A 15,784-nucleotide genomic window follows, 5' to 3' on the forward strand; every position below is an offset into this window, starting at 1 on the left:
GATGCCACCGATGCTCCTGACACGTTCCAAATGGAGCTAACTGACATCCAAAATAACGGTGCCTTGAAGAGAGTTTTTGCAGAACATAACCTACTGACATTTTATAGTCAATATGTTACATGGCACTCTTTCCCAAATCTGTAGAATCATGCACTTCAGTTCATTGCACTGTTTGGCAGCACATATTGCTGTAAATAGCTTTTCTCAAGAATGAAGAACATAAAAACAAAATCAAGATCACTTTTGACAGATGGACATCTATCTGGAATACTCCGCATTGCCACATCAAGCTTGCTGGCAGATATTGATAACTTGTGCAAGCAAAAACAAGGCCAGGTATCACACTAAAGATATCAGTGTTCATTGTAGTTTTCAGAAAGTTAATAAGAGTAGACTTATAAACATTGTTGTTTTTACAATGTTTTTCTACACTTACCGTGTGGATTGGAACATGCTTGTTTTCTTGAGACCTGACAATGGTTATATTGCCAACTGTCTCTTTTTTTGCCTGGATAGTTCCTGTTGTAACAGAATGTCCCCAGTTATGAACCTCACTGGATAACTGTGCTGTATGCTTGTTTAAGACTGAACAATATGCTCAAGAATAGAGCATGAACGATCTGGGCTGCAACGTAAATTTGGAGTAAGTAAAAATCTTTGGATTGTGTCTGCTTCTGTTTCTCTTTGTGGGGGTTGGGGGTTCAACTTGTTACTACTTGTTAAAGATGTGTTACTAACAAGATATTAATGCAATAAAAGTAAATCTTCTTGAAGATTATTCTCAAAAATGCCCATATTTTGTTGCTTTGATTAGTTTCCACTCTGGCTGGTATCTTTTCCACATTTGATCTGTCAACTTGCATTATGCTTCTTTCATTTGTTGAGAAGTGAGTAGAAGTGAAAGTGTGTATTTTAGTCAAGTGTTTGGTATTATTTCATTGTTGTTTTAATTGTTTTTATTTTGGATTTTAAACCACATTTCCAGACCCATTTCATTGTCACTTCCTGCAACTTAATTGGTGTCAAAGATCACGTGACATCACTTCCTGATGTGATACCGCTTCCTGTGAGTTCTTTGAATATGGCTCGGCGGCCCACTAGGTGATAAAAAGTTCGCGATCCGGCCCCACATTCAAAAAGGTTGGACACCCCTGCTTTAGGATATATTACAGAACCATTCCATTACCCTGTTTATCCAAGGAAACAGTTACCCCTGCATAGATGCAGACGACTGCTGGTATAGTTTTGCTCTGGGTTCTCTCGGTGGGGGGTGGGATTTTACATTGGATTGGGGAAAATGTATTTGATACTGGCGTTTATATTGTCTGTTCACTGCTTTCTGCACTGATTACACTGGTGTAAATGTGTTATCTGTGGAAGCTCCAGCCGTGCTCTCTGAAACACCTGGGCTTAAATGTATGGATATTGATTAAAAGAAGCTACTGCTCACTCATGCATGTAAATCAGACAAAAACCAGGTAAGGAAATCAGAAGCAGAATTCTCCTTACACTGATTTTAGTGTGACTTCACTATCATTATAGCAGAATTTGGCCTGAGATGTCTAATAATATGCACCTATAACTTTCAAGTCTGAACTGCAAAACACATATAATTTACAGATACACACATTTGGCACCTAAGTCTGTCATGCTTCTCAGTCTGTGAGTGCTCCCATTGAAATTAGTCAGGACAAGTATAGCCTGACATAGTAAGAATGGACAAGTAGCAAAATCTGGTCTTACAGGAACATGATCTTTACAGTTAGCTGTGTATGCTCATGTAATCTCTACTTTTATAACCTTCAGACTGTGACCTGGTTGTTACAATGACAGCCTGAATTTACAGACAGCCTACAGTAATTCTGATGCATTTAGTGGCTGCAGAACTTGAACTTTCAACATAGTTTACTCCTCCTCCGAGGCAATGGTTCTTAACCTTTTTTGGTACCAGGACCATTTGTAAACATTGATGGCCAGTCCTGACCCAGTGCCTCTCACTCCTGACCCACTGCCCTGTCCCCCTCGCCCCCGTGTGTGGGATGGGGGGAAGTATGTGTGAGGCAGAGGGCCCCAACAAGCCCCTTGCAGGCTGGAGCTCTGCCAGTCCGGAGTTCCCCACATTTTCCTCCTTTAAAGGACAATCTATTTATAGTTTCTTGATCTGCTTTTAAAGTTTGTTCCCAACCCTTTCATATAGTCTACTGGGTTGCTGCCCCTGGGTTCAGAAACACTGCTCTAACAAAAAGGAGTCCATGCTCTACTGTGAAGACTTATGCAACCTCGGAGGGACAGCTTATTTCAGGCATGACTCATGTCCTTTTCCCTGAGGAGCTCTGCTTCCAGGAGTGCGGAAGGCCACCCTGGGCCATTTGAAGCGCTGTCCTTTCAGGGTTTATTTCCACCCCTGCAAGTCCCCGAGAGCAGGCTAGACCCGGGTCGTGTGGCTGGGAAGGTTCAGCTGTGAGCAGGGCCCTGAGCAGTCTCACTAGACCAGCAGTCATCAGCATCCATGCAGGGGTAACCATTCCCTTGAAGAAACAGGGTAATGGACTAGTTCTGTAACAGATCCTAAAGGAAGTAGCTACTCAGTCTCATTTACTGCCTCCAGATCCTGGTATAATTAACGTACATGGGCAGACACTGCCAATGCAAGCTGCACCAATGTAAATCGGAGTAGATGCAGCCCTCCCTTCCCGGGCTCCCTCGTGTGCCCCGGCCCTGGCTGGCAGGTGACAGTGTGGGGATCTCGCGAGCTGTCCCCCTACTCAAGCCCGGCACCGCGCAAAACCACTCCCGCCCCCACCCTTCCGAGCCTGCAAGTCGAAGGTGTCCCGCACGCAGAAACGTCACTGCCGCGCCCGGCCAATCAGCGCCGGGGTGGGCGTGTCCCGGATTCCAGTCCGCTCCGTCACCTCCCCCCGCGAAGCCGGAAGTGATGAGGCGGCCTGGAGCCGCGGGAGGGCGCAGGATGCTCAACGTCCCAGTGTCGGCCTTCCCCGCCCCCGGCTCTCAGCAGCGGGCGGCCAGGGGCGGGCGCACCAAGGTACCACGCTCAGGGCTGGCGGGCGGCCGAGGGGAGGCAGGACAGGTGCCCGGCCGGCCGGCCCCGCCGGTGACAAAGGCAACCCGGCGAGTGGGAGGGGCCGGCAGCGGGCTCCTCCCCCGGGCCCGAGCCTGTGGGGGGAGGGGCTGCGGGGCACGGCCCGGGCGTTGGTGACACTCCCGGCTGTGGAGAGGCTGTGCTGATGGTTTTGGTCCGGGTGGTTTTAGTCGGACCCATTTGTAGACATCGATGGTCCCCTTTTTCCCCCGGCCTTGGCAGAGCTGGAGTAGGGGAGGCTGCCCATTGCACTGCAGGCAGCCCCTGTGCAAGAGCCTGCTAAAGCCTCTTGGTGGGAGGATCTCTGCTAGGTGACTTGTGGTGGTGGAGGGTTGCTTCCAGGCCCTCTCTCTAGCTTGCTCCTTCAGCCTTTTGGCTACCGGCAAGTGAGACTAGGGCACATCTTAATTCCAAGGTCTCTGGGTTTAGGGCTTGTATGTAAGATGCCTGTCATGGATTTGGGAATACAGGCTGGCTTTGGACTAACACCACAATTGTTTCCTCAAAACAGCCTTAAGTCAAGACATTGTAACTCTGAATCAACTTTTTGGGTAGGAAACAATGTTTTAAATGGGGGTTTGGTTCCTGAACCAAGGCCCAATACCCTGTTTTCACCAAAAATAACCCAGAACTTTGTACTCAATCTATGATAGATGAGTAATATAGAGCTACATTAATGTATTTCTATTATAAATAGCAAACATACTGATTTGGAAGGATTTCTTTGAGGTGACATTGCTGGACTTTTTGAAGGGCTCTTTTTGTACTTTTCTCAGGAGTCTTGGCTGCAGGTTTTTCTGGAGTCTTGTCTGGTTTCTTAAAGAAAGTGTCCAAGGAAGTGTGGACAGATGTTCTCCAGGGAGATGGGTGATGCAGCGAACTTGTTCACTGGTGTGGTGTTGCATTGGATCAAACATAACAAAGTTGAAACTGATGTCAGAAAGTTGAAATAGGGTGTCAGTTTAGAAATGTTGTAAATTCAAAAGGTTGTAACTCGAAAACATTGTAAGTCAAGGACTGCCTGTATCTGAAGCCCCAGGCTGAAGAGTGGGGGAGGAAGGAGACTTGTCAGTGGTAGTGCCACATGGACTTCATAGAATCATAGAAGTAGGGTTGGAAGGGACCTTGTAGATCTTCAAGTCTGACCCCCTGTCTGGGGAGGAGAAAAAATTGGGCTCAAATTATCCCAGCTAGGTAGGCATCAAGCCTCCTCTTAAAGACCCCTAGGGTAGGAGCCAGCGCCACTTCCCTTGGAAGTTGGTTCCAGATCCTAGCCGCCCTGACTGCGAAGTAGTTCTTACAGATGTCTAATCTAAACCTACTCTCCAACAACTTGTGGCCATTATTCCTTGTTATGCCAGGGACGCGAGGGGAAGCAAGGTCTCTCCCAAACCTTTCTGGTTCCCCCTAGTGAGTTTATAGACTGTCACCAGGTCCCCCCTCAGCCTTTTCTTGTGAAGGCTGAACAGGTTCAGGACCCAGAGTCTCCTGTTGTAGGGTCTGCCCTGCTGTCCCCGGATCATGTGGGTGGCCCTCCTCTGGACCCTCTCAATGTTGTCCAATCCCTCCTGAAGGGCGCACAGAACTGGACACAGTACTCCAGCTGCGGCCTGACCAGTGTTGCATAGAGGGGGAGGATCACCTCCTTGGCCCTGCTAGAGATGCACCTCTAGATGCATGACAAGGTGCGGTTAGCCCTGCCAACCGTGACCTCGCATTGTCGTCTCATGTTCATCTTATAATGACTCCAAGATCCCTTTCTGCTTCCGTGTTTTCAAGAATTGTGTTTCCCATCTTATAAGTGTGCTGCTGGTTACTACTGCCCAAGTGCATCACCCTGCACTTGTCAGTATTGAAACGCATCCTGTTTTTGCTAGCCCACCCCTGTAACCTATCCAAGTCTTGCTGCAGTCTTTCCCTCCCTACTAGCGTGCTTACCTCACCCCAAATTTTGGTATCATCAGCGAATTTAAACAGGGTGCTTTTAACCCTGTTGTCCAAATCACTGATAAAGAGATTGAACAGCATGGACCCAAGAACTGAGCCCTGGGGGACTCTGCTGCCCACTTCTCCCAAGGTCGAATATGACCCATCCACCACCATCACTTGCATGATTGAGCTGTGCTCAGTCTAGGGGATTCAGAACAGATTTGGCTGATTTGGTCTAAGATAATTTTTTTAAAAAAAGAAGAGGGTAAAACTAACTAGTCTCATGGACGGTGTAAACCTAGCTTGTGTTCCCTGTTCACGGGTCCCCAGTGCAACACTAGGTGAGCTCTGCTTTCTGATGATAGAAAGAGCCAGCACTGAAGGATTGAAAAGTAACTTCACTATGAACACTCAGCCACCACAAACCAGCTGGACTCTGGTGACTTTGCTGACATCTGCTCAAAACCCAAAAAGTCAGAAGAATCATGAGACCCCACTTCTGCAGTCTGTATTCATACTGAAAATCAAGACCAAGGGAGCTGTTTCTCTTTCAGATGCTTCTGTGTCTAAAAACAAGCAGCATCCTGATGTAGCAGGATGAAATGTCCATCTCCCATGGAGGTTTTACACTTGCGGTTGGAAAAAATAATTGATTCTTTTTCTTCCCGCCCTTGTATACTGTGGTCCTCCCTGCCAAACACTTGAATGAGCATGGGCACTTTCTCAGTACTTTTGAAAAAGTCTCAGTTTATTTAAGTGAGCGGTGTCAAAAGATACCTGACCAGTAGGCTGCATCTGGCTCGCAGGCTCCCAGAGGGGCTGGTCCGTGGCTGAATTGCAGTGTGTGAAGCCCTGTTTGGGATGTGTCGTTGGTGAGTGAGAGCTGTCTCTTTCTCTGTTTTCTCCTCTGCTGTGCACTCGTGTGTTAGCATCTATTATGCTACAACCAGGAATTGGAAATATGGCAAGAGAGCTAAACCTGGTAAGCACAAGTGGCTATTGAAATTAGAGACCTGTGGACCATAAGTGGTACCTAGGTATATTTTTTGTCTGTGTGATATCTTTCTTTCCAATCTTGGTGAAACAACTGTTTGGATATTGTTTAAAAATTTAGACTAGTTTCACCTTTGGCATAAGTGGCTTTAATCCCATTTGAGTGTGGAATTGTTCAAATTGACATTGAAATCTGTTTTTGCTGCACACATTGCAGAGGTTTCCTTTATTCTCCAGGCAGAAGTTAACCCTCAAGGCTTCCTGACATTGCTTGCCCTTTTGCTGAACATGGGTCCAGATGTGGCTCCCAAGGAGTCCCCACAGTGTAGATCCAGGCCAGCAGGCCAAGGGAGAGTGACACCCCTGATTCAACTGATAGACCTGGTCCTGCATAACATTAAATATGTAATATTTCCTGCGTGACACTTTCTAGTTCTGGCTGTTTCTCTGATTCTCTTCTGTGTGTTCATATGCTCACATCCATTGTGTTATAACCAAGAATTGGAACTATGCTGAGAGAGCTAAACCTAGCAGACAGAGGTGACTACTGAAGTTGGACATCTGTGAACCTCAAGTGGTGCCTAAGTACCTTTCATGTTTTTAGCTACTAGGTGTTCAGTAAATTTGAAGGATTGTTCCTAATAAAGGAACAATCCTTCATTTACATTCTCCCTTATTTACATTCTTGATTGCCTCCTTTCTGTGACTGACCAGCCTTAATATTTTGTAGCTGCTCCTCTGTCTCCCAGTGAGCAGGGAAGTGACACTGAACACTCCTACAGTGAAGGTAGTGGGGTACATTTCTGGAAGCTCAGGGTGTGGAGTCTGGGCGTGAAAGAAACTTTCCTAAGTGGGTTTACTGCTGTCCATAGAGTTCTAAATAGCAGCAGGAAAAACAAACAAGATTGTTTTTGCTCTCTCCCAAGTTATTGCTGGTTTTGGTGTTTTTTTAATTGCATTTAGATGTACACATCTTCCTCTAGCAACAGCCAAATTTAGTATACCTGCTACTTTTTAGGTACCTTTGAAACCAGGCAGAAGTCTTATGGATTGGATTCGACTAACTAAAAGTGGAAAAGACTTGACTGGTTTGAAAGGAAGATTAATTGAAGTGACTGAAGAAGAACTTGCTAAACATAACAAAACAGATGATTGCTGGATCTGTATAAGAGGTGAGTCATTTGTAGGCTATCTGTATACTTTTTTTTTCCTGCGTCATCTCTTTCTTTCCAAACTTGGTAAATCAATTGTTTGGATATTGTTTACTAGTTTAAATTAATGTCACCTTTGGCAGAAATGGCCATAGTCCCATTTAAGTTGAAGGTGGAGCTGTTCAAATTGTCACTGAAATCTGTTTTTTCTTATACACATAACAGGGGTTTCCTTTATTCCCCTGCTACTCCATAATTCATTATAGGTTTTTCTGCAATAGAAGGTTTTGAGAGTTGCAGGCATGTTAAACTTCCACATGTCAACTCTTGCTTACAAATTGCATATCGTAGAAGTTCATTTTGGCATTTTCAGTACCAAGCTGTGCTTCCTTAGGAGCTGATCTTCGTTGTGTAGCTGAGTTGCCTGGAGAAGGTGTAGCAGAATTCCATGCGCTTATGAAGACATATAGTTTACTTTGCACTGGATGGAGTGGAATTAGGCACATTTCTTGCTTACCTTCCAACTCAGTCAACTTGGCCTGTGTGGTGGAATAGGACAGTAGCCTGGCCCAAACACCCATTCTTCATACCCACCTAAGACAAACTAATTCCTTTTCCCTTTCCTTTTCCCCTTTCTTTGCATTTTGGAGGGTTGGGATGCAAATTTGTCTTTATCTCCTTGGTGGGTGTCCTGCAGGAGGAAGTCTATTCTGTTTTAAGTCACCCATATAGAGGTGAGCCTATTCTGCACATTTTGTAAATTTAAAGTAATTGAACATAGCACCCTAAATAATAAGATTCTGCCAAAAACAAGATCAGTGATTTGGCAAAGGTCAGAATACTCAGGTAAGTAGATGCTTTTTTCCTGTTTTGTAGGGAACAGAAATTCCTGTCAGGTAACAATGTCTCTATTTGCCTTTACTACTATAGGCTTTAATTTTTATGCGTCTGTTGTTCTCTGTTGAGAGTAAGCATAAGTAAAGATACATTACATTACACTGAATAAAGAAAACATGTCATAATGCAGCTGCTGCCTATATTTAACATAGGAGACATCTCTAGTATCTAAGCTGATTTTTTTGGCTTCTTACTCTTTCTTGGATCAAATGTAGTTTTTTAATGCATAGTAATTGAAACAAATATACATTGTTTGAACTAAAAGCTTTTGATAAAAGCAGTTTATCTGGATCTTTGGTTTTTAGTGAAAATAATTTTTAAATCGTTTATACATTGCTACTTTGGGGGGGAAAAAAACATAAAGTACACCTTTCAAACCATACTGCTAATAATTATTTGTAAACTTCAGTCTTCAGGCATGTATCAGACAGCAGCATCTTTATTGTACCACATCTTTTGCTTCCTCTGGTAGGAGTGAATGAAAACATCATTGCACTTTTCCAAAAAGAAGGAAAAATGCTTTGTGCCAGTAGCAATTTCTTTGACTATTTGTGGGAGTTCATTGCAGTTCCTGGCTGCAGTTGGGTTACATTGTGAATAATGGGGGTTGATGGAGACAAAAATACCATTTAGAAGTGAATCTGGAACTTTAGAACAGTGACCACTCCACAATTGCTAGTTTTGTATGTGGTGGCAGAGCTGTAGTAGTAGCTTTGTATAGTGGTTAGCATGGTGATATGTTTCATATTTCACTGTTTTCCAAAGAGAAGAAAAGTTCTTTCTGCATTCAATTAAAAACAGATGTATAATCTTTCTTTCTTATTGTCCTGACAATGTCCTCCCTCCCACCGCCTGTTTTTTCCTTTTTTCAAGATATTCATTTTTATAGAAATCGGTTATTGAACATCCATATTCCAATGAATTGTGTGTTGTTTCTGCTGACTTTCCTTTTAACAGTTTCAAGAATTGGAGGAGGAGTTGCTCCTAGGGAGGATGTGTCAGGTGTAACTGTTATTTCAGCTTTGCATCAGTAGTGATGCCTGAAGGAAATAGGGGTAGAGGGCCAATAGTTTTGCCACACTTGTATCCATTCAGAATAGTTACAAAGTGGTTTGGAAGTTTGAACTGTATATAAGTGTAGGTTGTGAGACTGTCATGTAAATTATTTGTGAAGAAATGTGGACTTTAGTATAGTTTTAGTTGGCACTTAAACTGGGCAGAAACTGGTGAGATGTACAAGATGGAACAAAGAGGCAGGGATGGAAGGGTGGGAGATGTTGCTTTGGGAGACTTGGCAAATCCTATATCTAAAGTTGGTGTTACAGAGGCTGGACTTCATGGCCCATATGGTCCCTTCCAGTCCTGTATTCCTATGTGTCTGGCTAATTATGGTGTCCTACCACTTTGGATTTCAACTAAGTGATTTTCTCATCATGCGTAGTAATCACTGCTGCACACAAGGTGGCATAGCTAACACATCCATGAGAATAAGCTGTCTACTATTGTATGCCAAAGTGGTCTGTCTCATTGAAGGCTGGCCTATTTGTTGTGTCATGACAGAGAGCCTAGGCCTGTCAGGGGCTACCAGTCCCCTTCAGAGGGACAACGGGTGTCTTAACAGGAATGGGAATGAAGGTTGAAGTTAACAGCCAGGGTGCCAGAGGAGGACACTGAACACAGAGCTTGGGACAGCACCCACTACTCTTCAGAGCTATCTGAGAAGCCACTGAACACTTCTCAGTGAAACTGCTTGGAGACATGCACAGATAAAGGAAAGGAAGACAGCCCTGCAAGCAAGTGGGTGTCTTCCAGCCAGCATCACTGTTCTCTTATAGAAATAGTAACATGGGCATGTATATTAAATACTTCTACTTTTTTATATCTTGTTCCATCCAAAGATTGCATCTTATTTATGTGGCATTTTTGTAAAATACATACGCTTATTTTCCAGAGTTCTGCAAAAAAAAGTTAAGTGACTTGCCTATGATTTGAATTAGTTATAGGTAGCTTTGGGAGTAAGATCTGTCTGTTGTTTCAGTCCTGGGCTTTAATATATCAATTATGCTCTGAACTATCATTTTCATTTAAAATGTGCCAAAATATACATATTCTACGGGTGCTTTTCTGCTAAAAAGTCATTTTAAGAGAGATGAAAGTTTGGGAAAGCTTTAATCTTTCAGGTGTGAATATTGGTTGTAGATCTGAGACAGCATTGTTCAATTTGAGGACAAAGAATGGAGGGAACCTTAAGTGTGGCCTGTACTTGAACAACATGGGTTTCAAAAGAGGGGTGTTTGGAAACTTAACTTTTATTGAGGACTGCTGGATTGATTTCCTCCCCCTCTCCCCACCCCCTCTTTTGGAGACCATCTGTATGTCATTTAATTGATCAGCAGTATTGGGTGTTCATGATCTCTGAAAATCAGCCCTGGGTTAAAGTTATACTTCTTAGTACTATCTGGTGAAAAACTGTTTCAGGTCAAGAGAATTTAAAAATTCTTTGCGTATCACACACGTGTTCACCATGTAGGATCTTTGGGTCTCTATGTTTGTGAGACTTTTTAAATCTGAAAAAGGTGGGTCAGAGATGGTTTCCTCTGAAACCCTGACCCTTGCCTCAGTGAATGCATCTCATGCAGGACTGATTATATTGCTGTAAATAGATATACATCCATTGTATTAATATATTTAAAATTTTGGCTAGTAAACATCACATAAGTTCTTTATTAAAATAATATTAAACTCGCAAATTGAAGTAATTGTAAGTCTGGATATACCGAGCTTATGTCTGCACATGGATTATGATAGCTGTTACTTGTTTGGAGGCTGTTTATTCTTCTCAAGAGCCTCACTTCACTGACTGCATAGCAGAGAATGGTTAAATAAGGCTGGGTTTTGGAGAGTCATCAGTAGTAGTTCAGCTGTGGTGAGATGAAAAAGGAAGTGCCAATGGAAGGAGAACCCAAGGAAGCTGTTCTTAGAGGAAACAAAGAACATCAAAGTAGAACTTGTTTAATGAAGAAAGGATACATGTAACCTTCTGAGAGTGCATGGGTTTGTATTTGTGGGTTAGAAAAAATCCAGTGTAATCATAGGGCCACCTAGACACATGCCAGATGCCTGTTACATGCTAATTAGCATGCGTTGGAGCAGACTTAGTTAATTGAGTCTGCTGGAGTGTGTTAATTAGCGCTGCAGCAGCCTTGGTGTCACATGTATTCAGCATCCCTGTGTTTCAAAATGGCAGTGACAGCACTTTAACTAAAGTTTGTTGAACGAGCTCCCAAAAGCTGCTTTAATTAAAGCATCCCCCTTTCCTCCCACCCCAGAGCGCATGTATAGATGCCTATTGTTCTAAAAGATAAGCCTATAGGGGGTCATTATTTGAGTCAATTTAAAATCTTGGTCCTGTACCGTGGTAGTTCCCGACCTTTTTTTCCCACAACCTGGTTCTGGGAGCAGAGTGCGGCTGCGGGGCAGGGGCGCGAGAGCTCCCAGCACCCAGCAGCTCATCTTTTGTGTGCAACACTGCCAGCATTGCCCCCGCATCCCTCATTTGGGTTGCGACTCCGTGTTGGGAACCACTGCTTTAGAGTCTTTAATCAAAAGTGTCAAACTTACCTGGAGCCCCAAGGCTGGATCCAGACCATGGGGTTCCTTGCACATTGAATCCAGGCTGGGATGTGGAGGCAACTGTTCTGGCTGCCATAGTAGCAACAGGTTTGGAGGCAGCAAGAGGTCATGTGTGCCAGAAGTCTGGGGGTGGTAGTAAGACTGGGGATGGGGGTCTGGCAGCAGTGGAGGTTTAGGGGTGGTTACCACACTGACCCCAACTTACTGCCAACATCTGTGGCCTGTGGAGCCAAAGGGCTCCATATTCTTTAGCAGGCCATACCCCCAAGTTTTGGTAGCCTTGTGGCTGGCTGTACAGGCTTGTGGACTGTATGTTTGATACCCTGACTTAAATTAATCTTAACACTTAAACACAAGTATTCCAGTGGACTTCAGTAGGCGACTCATTGCCTTAAGTTAGTGGTACCCAACTTGTTTCCCTGTGGGCTGGATGGACGGTGTTCAGGCTGACAGCAGGCTGGATCTGACTGGTTGGTCTGATTTAACATGTCCCGTGGGGCCTGATCCAGCTCTGTGTGTCCGTGTGTGGGGAGGTGGTCAGGGAGTGGCCCAGCCCCAGTCAAGCTGTATGGGGAGAGGGCATGACCCGACCTTGATCTGAGCTTATGAGGAGGAAAAGGAGCATAGCTGGGCTCTGATCCTGCCACGTGGGGAAAGGGGGCGCGCTGTGGCTCTCACCTCGTTTGCTGTATTTGGGAATTTGTCAGTTGGAGAGGGGTAGCAATATTACTTGCCACTGTTCTTCTGCCACTAAATTTCCCAACCTTTGGGGAACTCTCTGTTCACCCCCACCCCCCCCAGGCTGGGTGCCATGGCTTTGCAGGCCAGAGGTTGAGCACACCTGGCTTAAGTCTTTAAAGGTGTGGGGTCTCTAGGCAGCTTGACATTCCTGTTTAATAAAACATTATAGCTATTGCATTACATGTACAAATTGCATATGACATTTTCCATTCTGCTTCCTTGTATCACTTTTCTTTTTGATAATTTCTGTATTACTGAAAAATCAAAGTGTGTAGTATTTGGTACTCACTCCTAACATTTGTTATTCCTTCATGTATGATGCATATTTAAGTATTTCTCCACTATTTTCTCTGACTAAAGAATACTGAGATACTTTAGGATTAAAATGACGTTTTCCTTTTCAATGAGTGTGCAGATTTTAATTTGAGCATTGTTTGATATTTCCATTCTTTGATGCAGGGCTTGTCTATAATGTCACTCCATATATGGAGTATCACCCTGGTGGTGAAGATGAACTAATGAAGGCGGCAGGAACTGATGGTACAGATCTTTTTGATCAGGTAAGAGAACTCTGGGACTGAATGACATTTACTTTGTCAAATGGTACTTTGATAATTGCTCATTTTTGCAGTTTCTTGGTTCATTCCACTGCATAGTACAAATAACTTGGTCCGGCTCTGAAAATGAATATATTTGTAGCTGTTACATTGATGATGTGTGCTACTATTGTTAAGATGAATACTGTAATCTGTAGCATTTGACTCTTGGGCTGTCTTTGCTTAAAAAACTGAAAACAGTGTCAGCAAGTCTGCCATTTGTGGCTTTATTTAAATTTAGTCATCTTTTCTTGAAAATGTATTTAGTGTTCTTATAAGTATTGTGTGTATTTTTGTACATGAGTTCACATACTCTTTTGCCAGTAAACACCATTTTTAAAAAGGTTACTTCATTTTTTTCATACTTGAATATATTTGATATGCCCTGTGTTTTTGATTCTTAGAGCAGAAATAAAGTAGAAGATAATGTTTGAGATCTTTAGGAAACCTTTCAGTTGCTTGTATCATTTTGTCTTGGATGTCTTGGAAAGTGTTTAGTTAAATAAAAGGTTTACAGTGTGCGTGCATATTTAGATGAAGCTCTTCCCAAAACTGATGCTGTTTTTATTAATTTATTTTTAATTAACTTAATGAGTTTATTTTTAGAAACATAAATATTCTTTAAATCTCGTCTTGACTTCTATGGCTTCCATGTACTGAGAAATAAATAGTAGGAATTTCAGTGCTTTTCTTAGTGTTTCACCTGTGTATCTCATAATGAAAATGCTAACGCAGAAAAGTACTGTAACGTCTACTATTGATGTATGTTCTTTCACTATACAAAAGCCATATGAGCCAGGAGATGAAATTTAAAGAAAATTTATTTCTAAAAACAAACTTAGAAATAATCTCCTGTTTATACATCAAGTTTGAAAGGTGGTTCACCTCTTTTAAGCACAATTGATCATTCCAGCTAGGGAGTTAAAGGCAGCTGGATGTGTTGGTAGTCATGTCATTCCTTGTGTGTGGTTAGCCTTTATCAGATTAGACTAATGAACCATTAGGCTCAGGCAGACCTTTGCCTTTCACATGACGTCTGATTTTGTTGTTTTTGTTTTGTTTAAAATATGTCTGTGGCTATTTAAATTTGTTTGTTAAGGGATTTTACCATCAGCTTGAAAAAAGTGGAGTAAATTGATGCAATGGCCTTTTCATTTGGATTTTTTAAAAAATTATTTAGGTTAATGCTCTTGCATGCAAAACTGTGATCATAGGCAGAAATCCCTTTATGTGGAGATGTTTGTTGTAGGAGCTTGGTGTCAGAATCGTATAGGAGGAGGGCAGGAAGGTATCTTCAGAAGTTATCTAGTGACCCCCTGTCTGAAACAGGATCATCCTTATCCAAACTATCCTGTGCAAATCCATAATCTAAACTCTTAGTAAAATTGCTGCTAACCCTGACACAATACATGACACAGCACTGTAACCTGCCACAGGTATGGCAGAGGAACCACAGCAGCCAATGTCCTATCAATGTGCTGAGCTAGTGTCCTTCCCAAAAATCTGCCCAACTTCAATTCTTACCTCCTTTAGTGTTTAGTGGAAAACTCTGGTTCTTGTGCTCTAACTTCAAGCACAAGCACTCTTTTACATATTATAAATGTATATTTTATTACATATAGTTACACAAATGCAATTTATTACAAATAAGCATGTAAAAAAACTGCTTCTCATACAGGTTCACCGCTGGGTCAATTATGAGTCTATGTTGAAGGAATGTCTTGTTGGAAGAATGGCACTCAAACCTATTGCCCTCCCCAAAGGTATGTTTTATTGAAATGAAACACTTTAAAACCATACTTTAGAAATCAGGTTATTTAAGAGCCTTATGACAACTAAAATCATCAGTCTACCAGGTAAGATAGCACTCTGAAGCAAAGGAGTGGATTTAAGCCCCTGGCAGACATTACATTTACAGTATGACTAACCTGTTAATCGTGTCATAAATAGTAACCTTACCATAGGCAATTAGTGACACAACAACATGAGAAACGAGCTGCAAAAATATTCCATAAAATAGGTGTAATTTTGTGGCTATTTTCCTTCACAGCTTAAACTGAATGTGTGTGTAGCCTGATGCAGGGTGCACAGTCGGGCTTGGTTGACAGCTTTCCTTGAAGTTGGCAGATTGGCAGCTGTACGGTACAGACATGCATGGGGTCCCCCCTCTGGTAGGGGCTGAGGAGCAGGGTATATTTTGGTGCTGGGTTATGGGGAGCTGCGGAGTTTCCTGTGACCCAGCAGATTCACTGCTTTGCCCTGCTGCTTCCAAGGAACTGTGAAGCAAAGTAGTTGACACATCCCAGCCATGGAGACTGTGATATTGGGAAGAGGTTCCTTGAACTTGGGGTCCCCATGCACTAGGACCTTTCTGGCATCCCCATCACACAGGGACCCCAGGATCAGGGGACCTCTCTCAGGTTCTAGGCTCTGGTGCACTAGGACCTTAAAAAACTGCATGCACAGGTAGACTGGACACAAGATTTTTTGACATCCTTGTTGATGGGGCTCTGGGATTAGCCCCAGTGTGGTCCTGGGCCTGGGATCTACAATCTATTGATTGTTGGTCACAGCTCTGGGACCATAATGGACTCTCAAACTAGCTCCAGAACAGTCCCAGAGCTGGGTCTGACTACCAGCTGATTGTTGGTTCAAGCCCTGGGACCCCATCAGAGTCTTGAATTGGCTGTAATGCTTGAGTCCTAGCCTGAAGATCTTATTGGAGTCTCTACAGCCCTGGGACC

The 15,784-nt window shown here is 43.2% G+C and overlaps 1 protein-coding gene across 1 annotated transcript in view; it reads left to right on the plus strand.

Moving 5' to 3' along the window:
• Positions 1-2,918: 2,918 nt before the first annotated feature.
• CYB5R4 (cytochrome b5 reductase 4) overlaps positions 2,919-15,784 on the plus strand; it is a 76,944-nt gene continuing 64,078 nt past the window's right edge. The window contains exons 1-4 of the mRNA XM_090035871.1: positions 2,919-3,043; positions 7,041-7,194; positions 12,904-13,004; positions 14,719-14,803. Of these exons, the coding sequence (XP_089891997.1) occupies positions 2,936-3,043; positions 7,041-7,194; positions 12,904-13,004; positions 14,719-14,803 (448 nt within the window). The 5' untranslated portion in view covers positions 2,919-2,935. The remainder of the gene's footprint in view (positions 3,044-7,040; positions 7,195-12,903; positions 13,005-14,718; positions 14,804-15,784) is intronic.

Source organism: Crocodylus siamensis, chromosome 1, assembly GCF_052110815.1.
Source record: "Crocodylus siamensis isolate JL-2025a chromosome 1, ASM5211081v1, whole genome shotgun sequence".
NCBI classification, from domain to species: domain Eukaryota; kingdom Metazoa; phylum Chordata; order Crocodylia; family Crocodylidae; genus Crocodylus; species Crocodylus siamensis.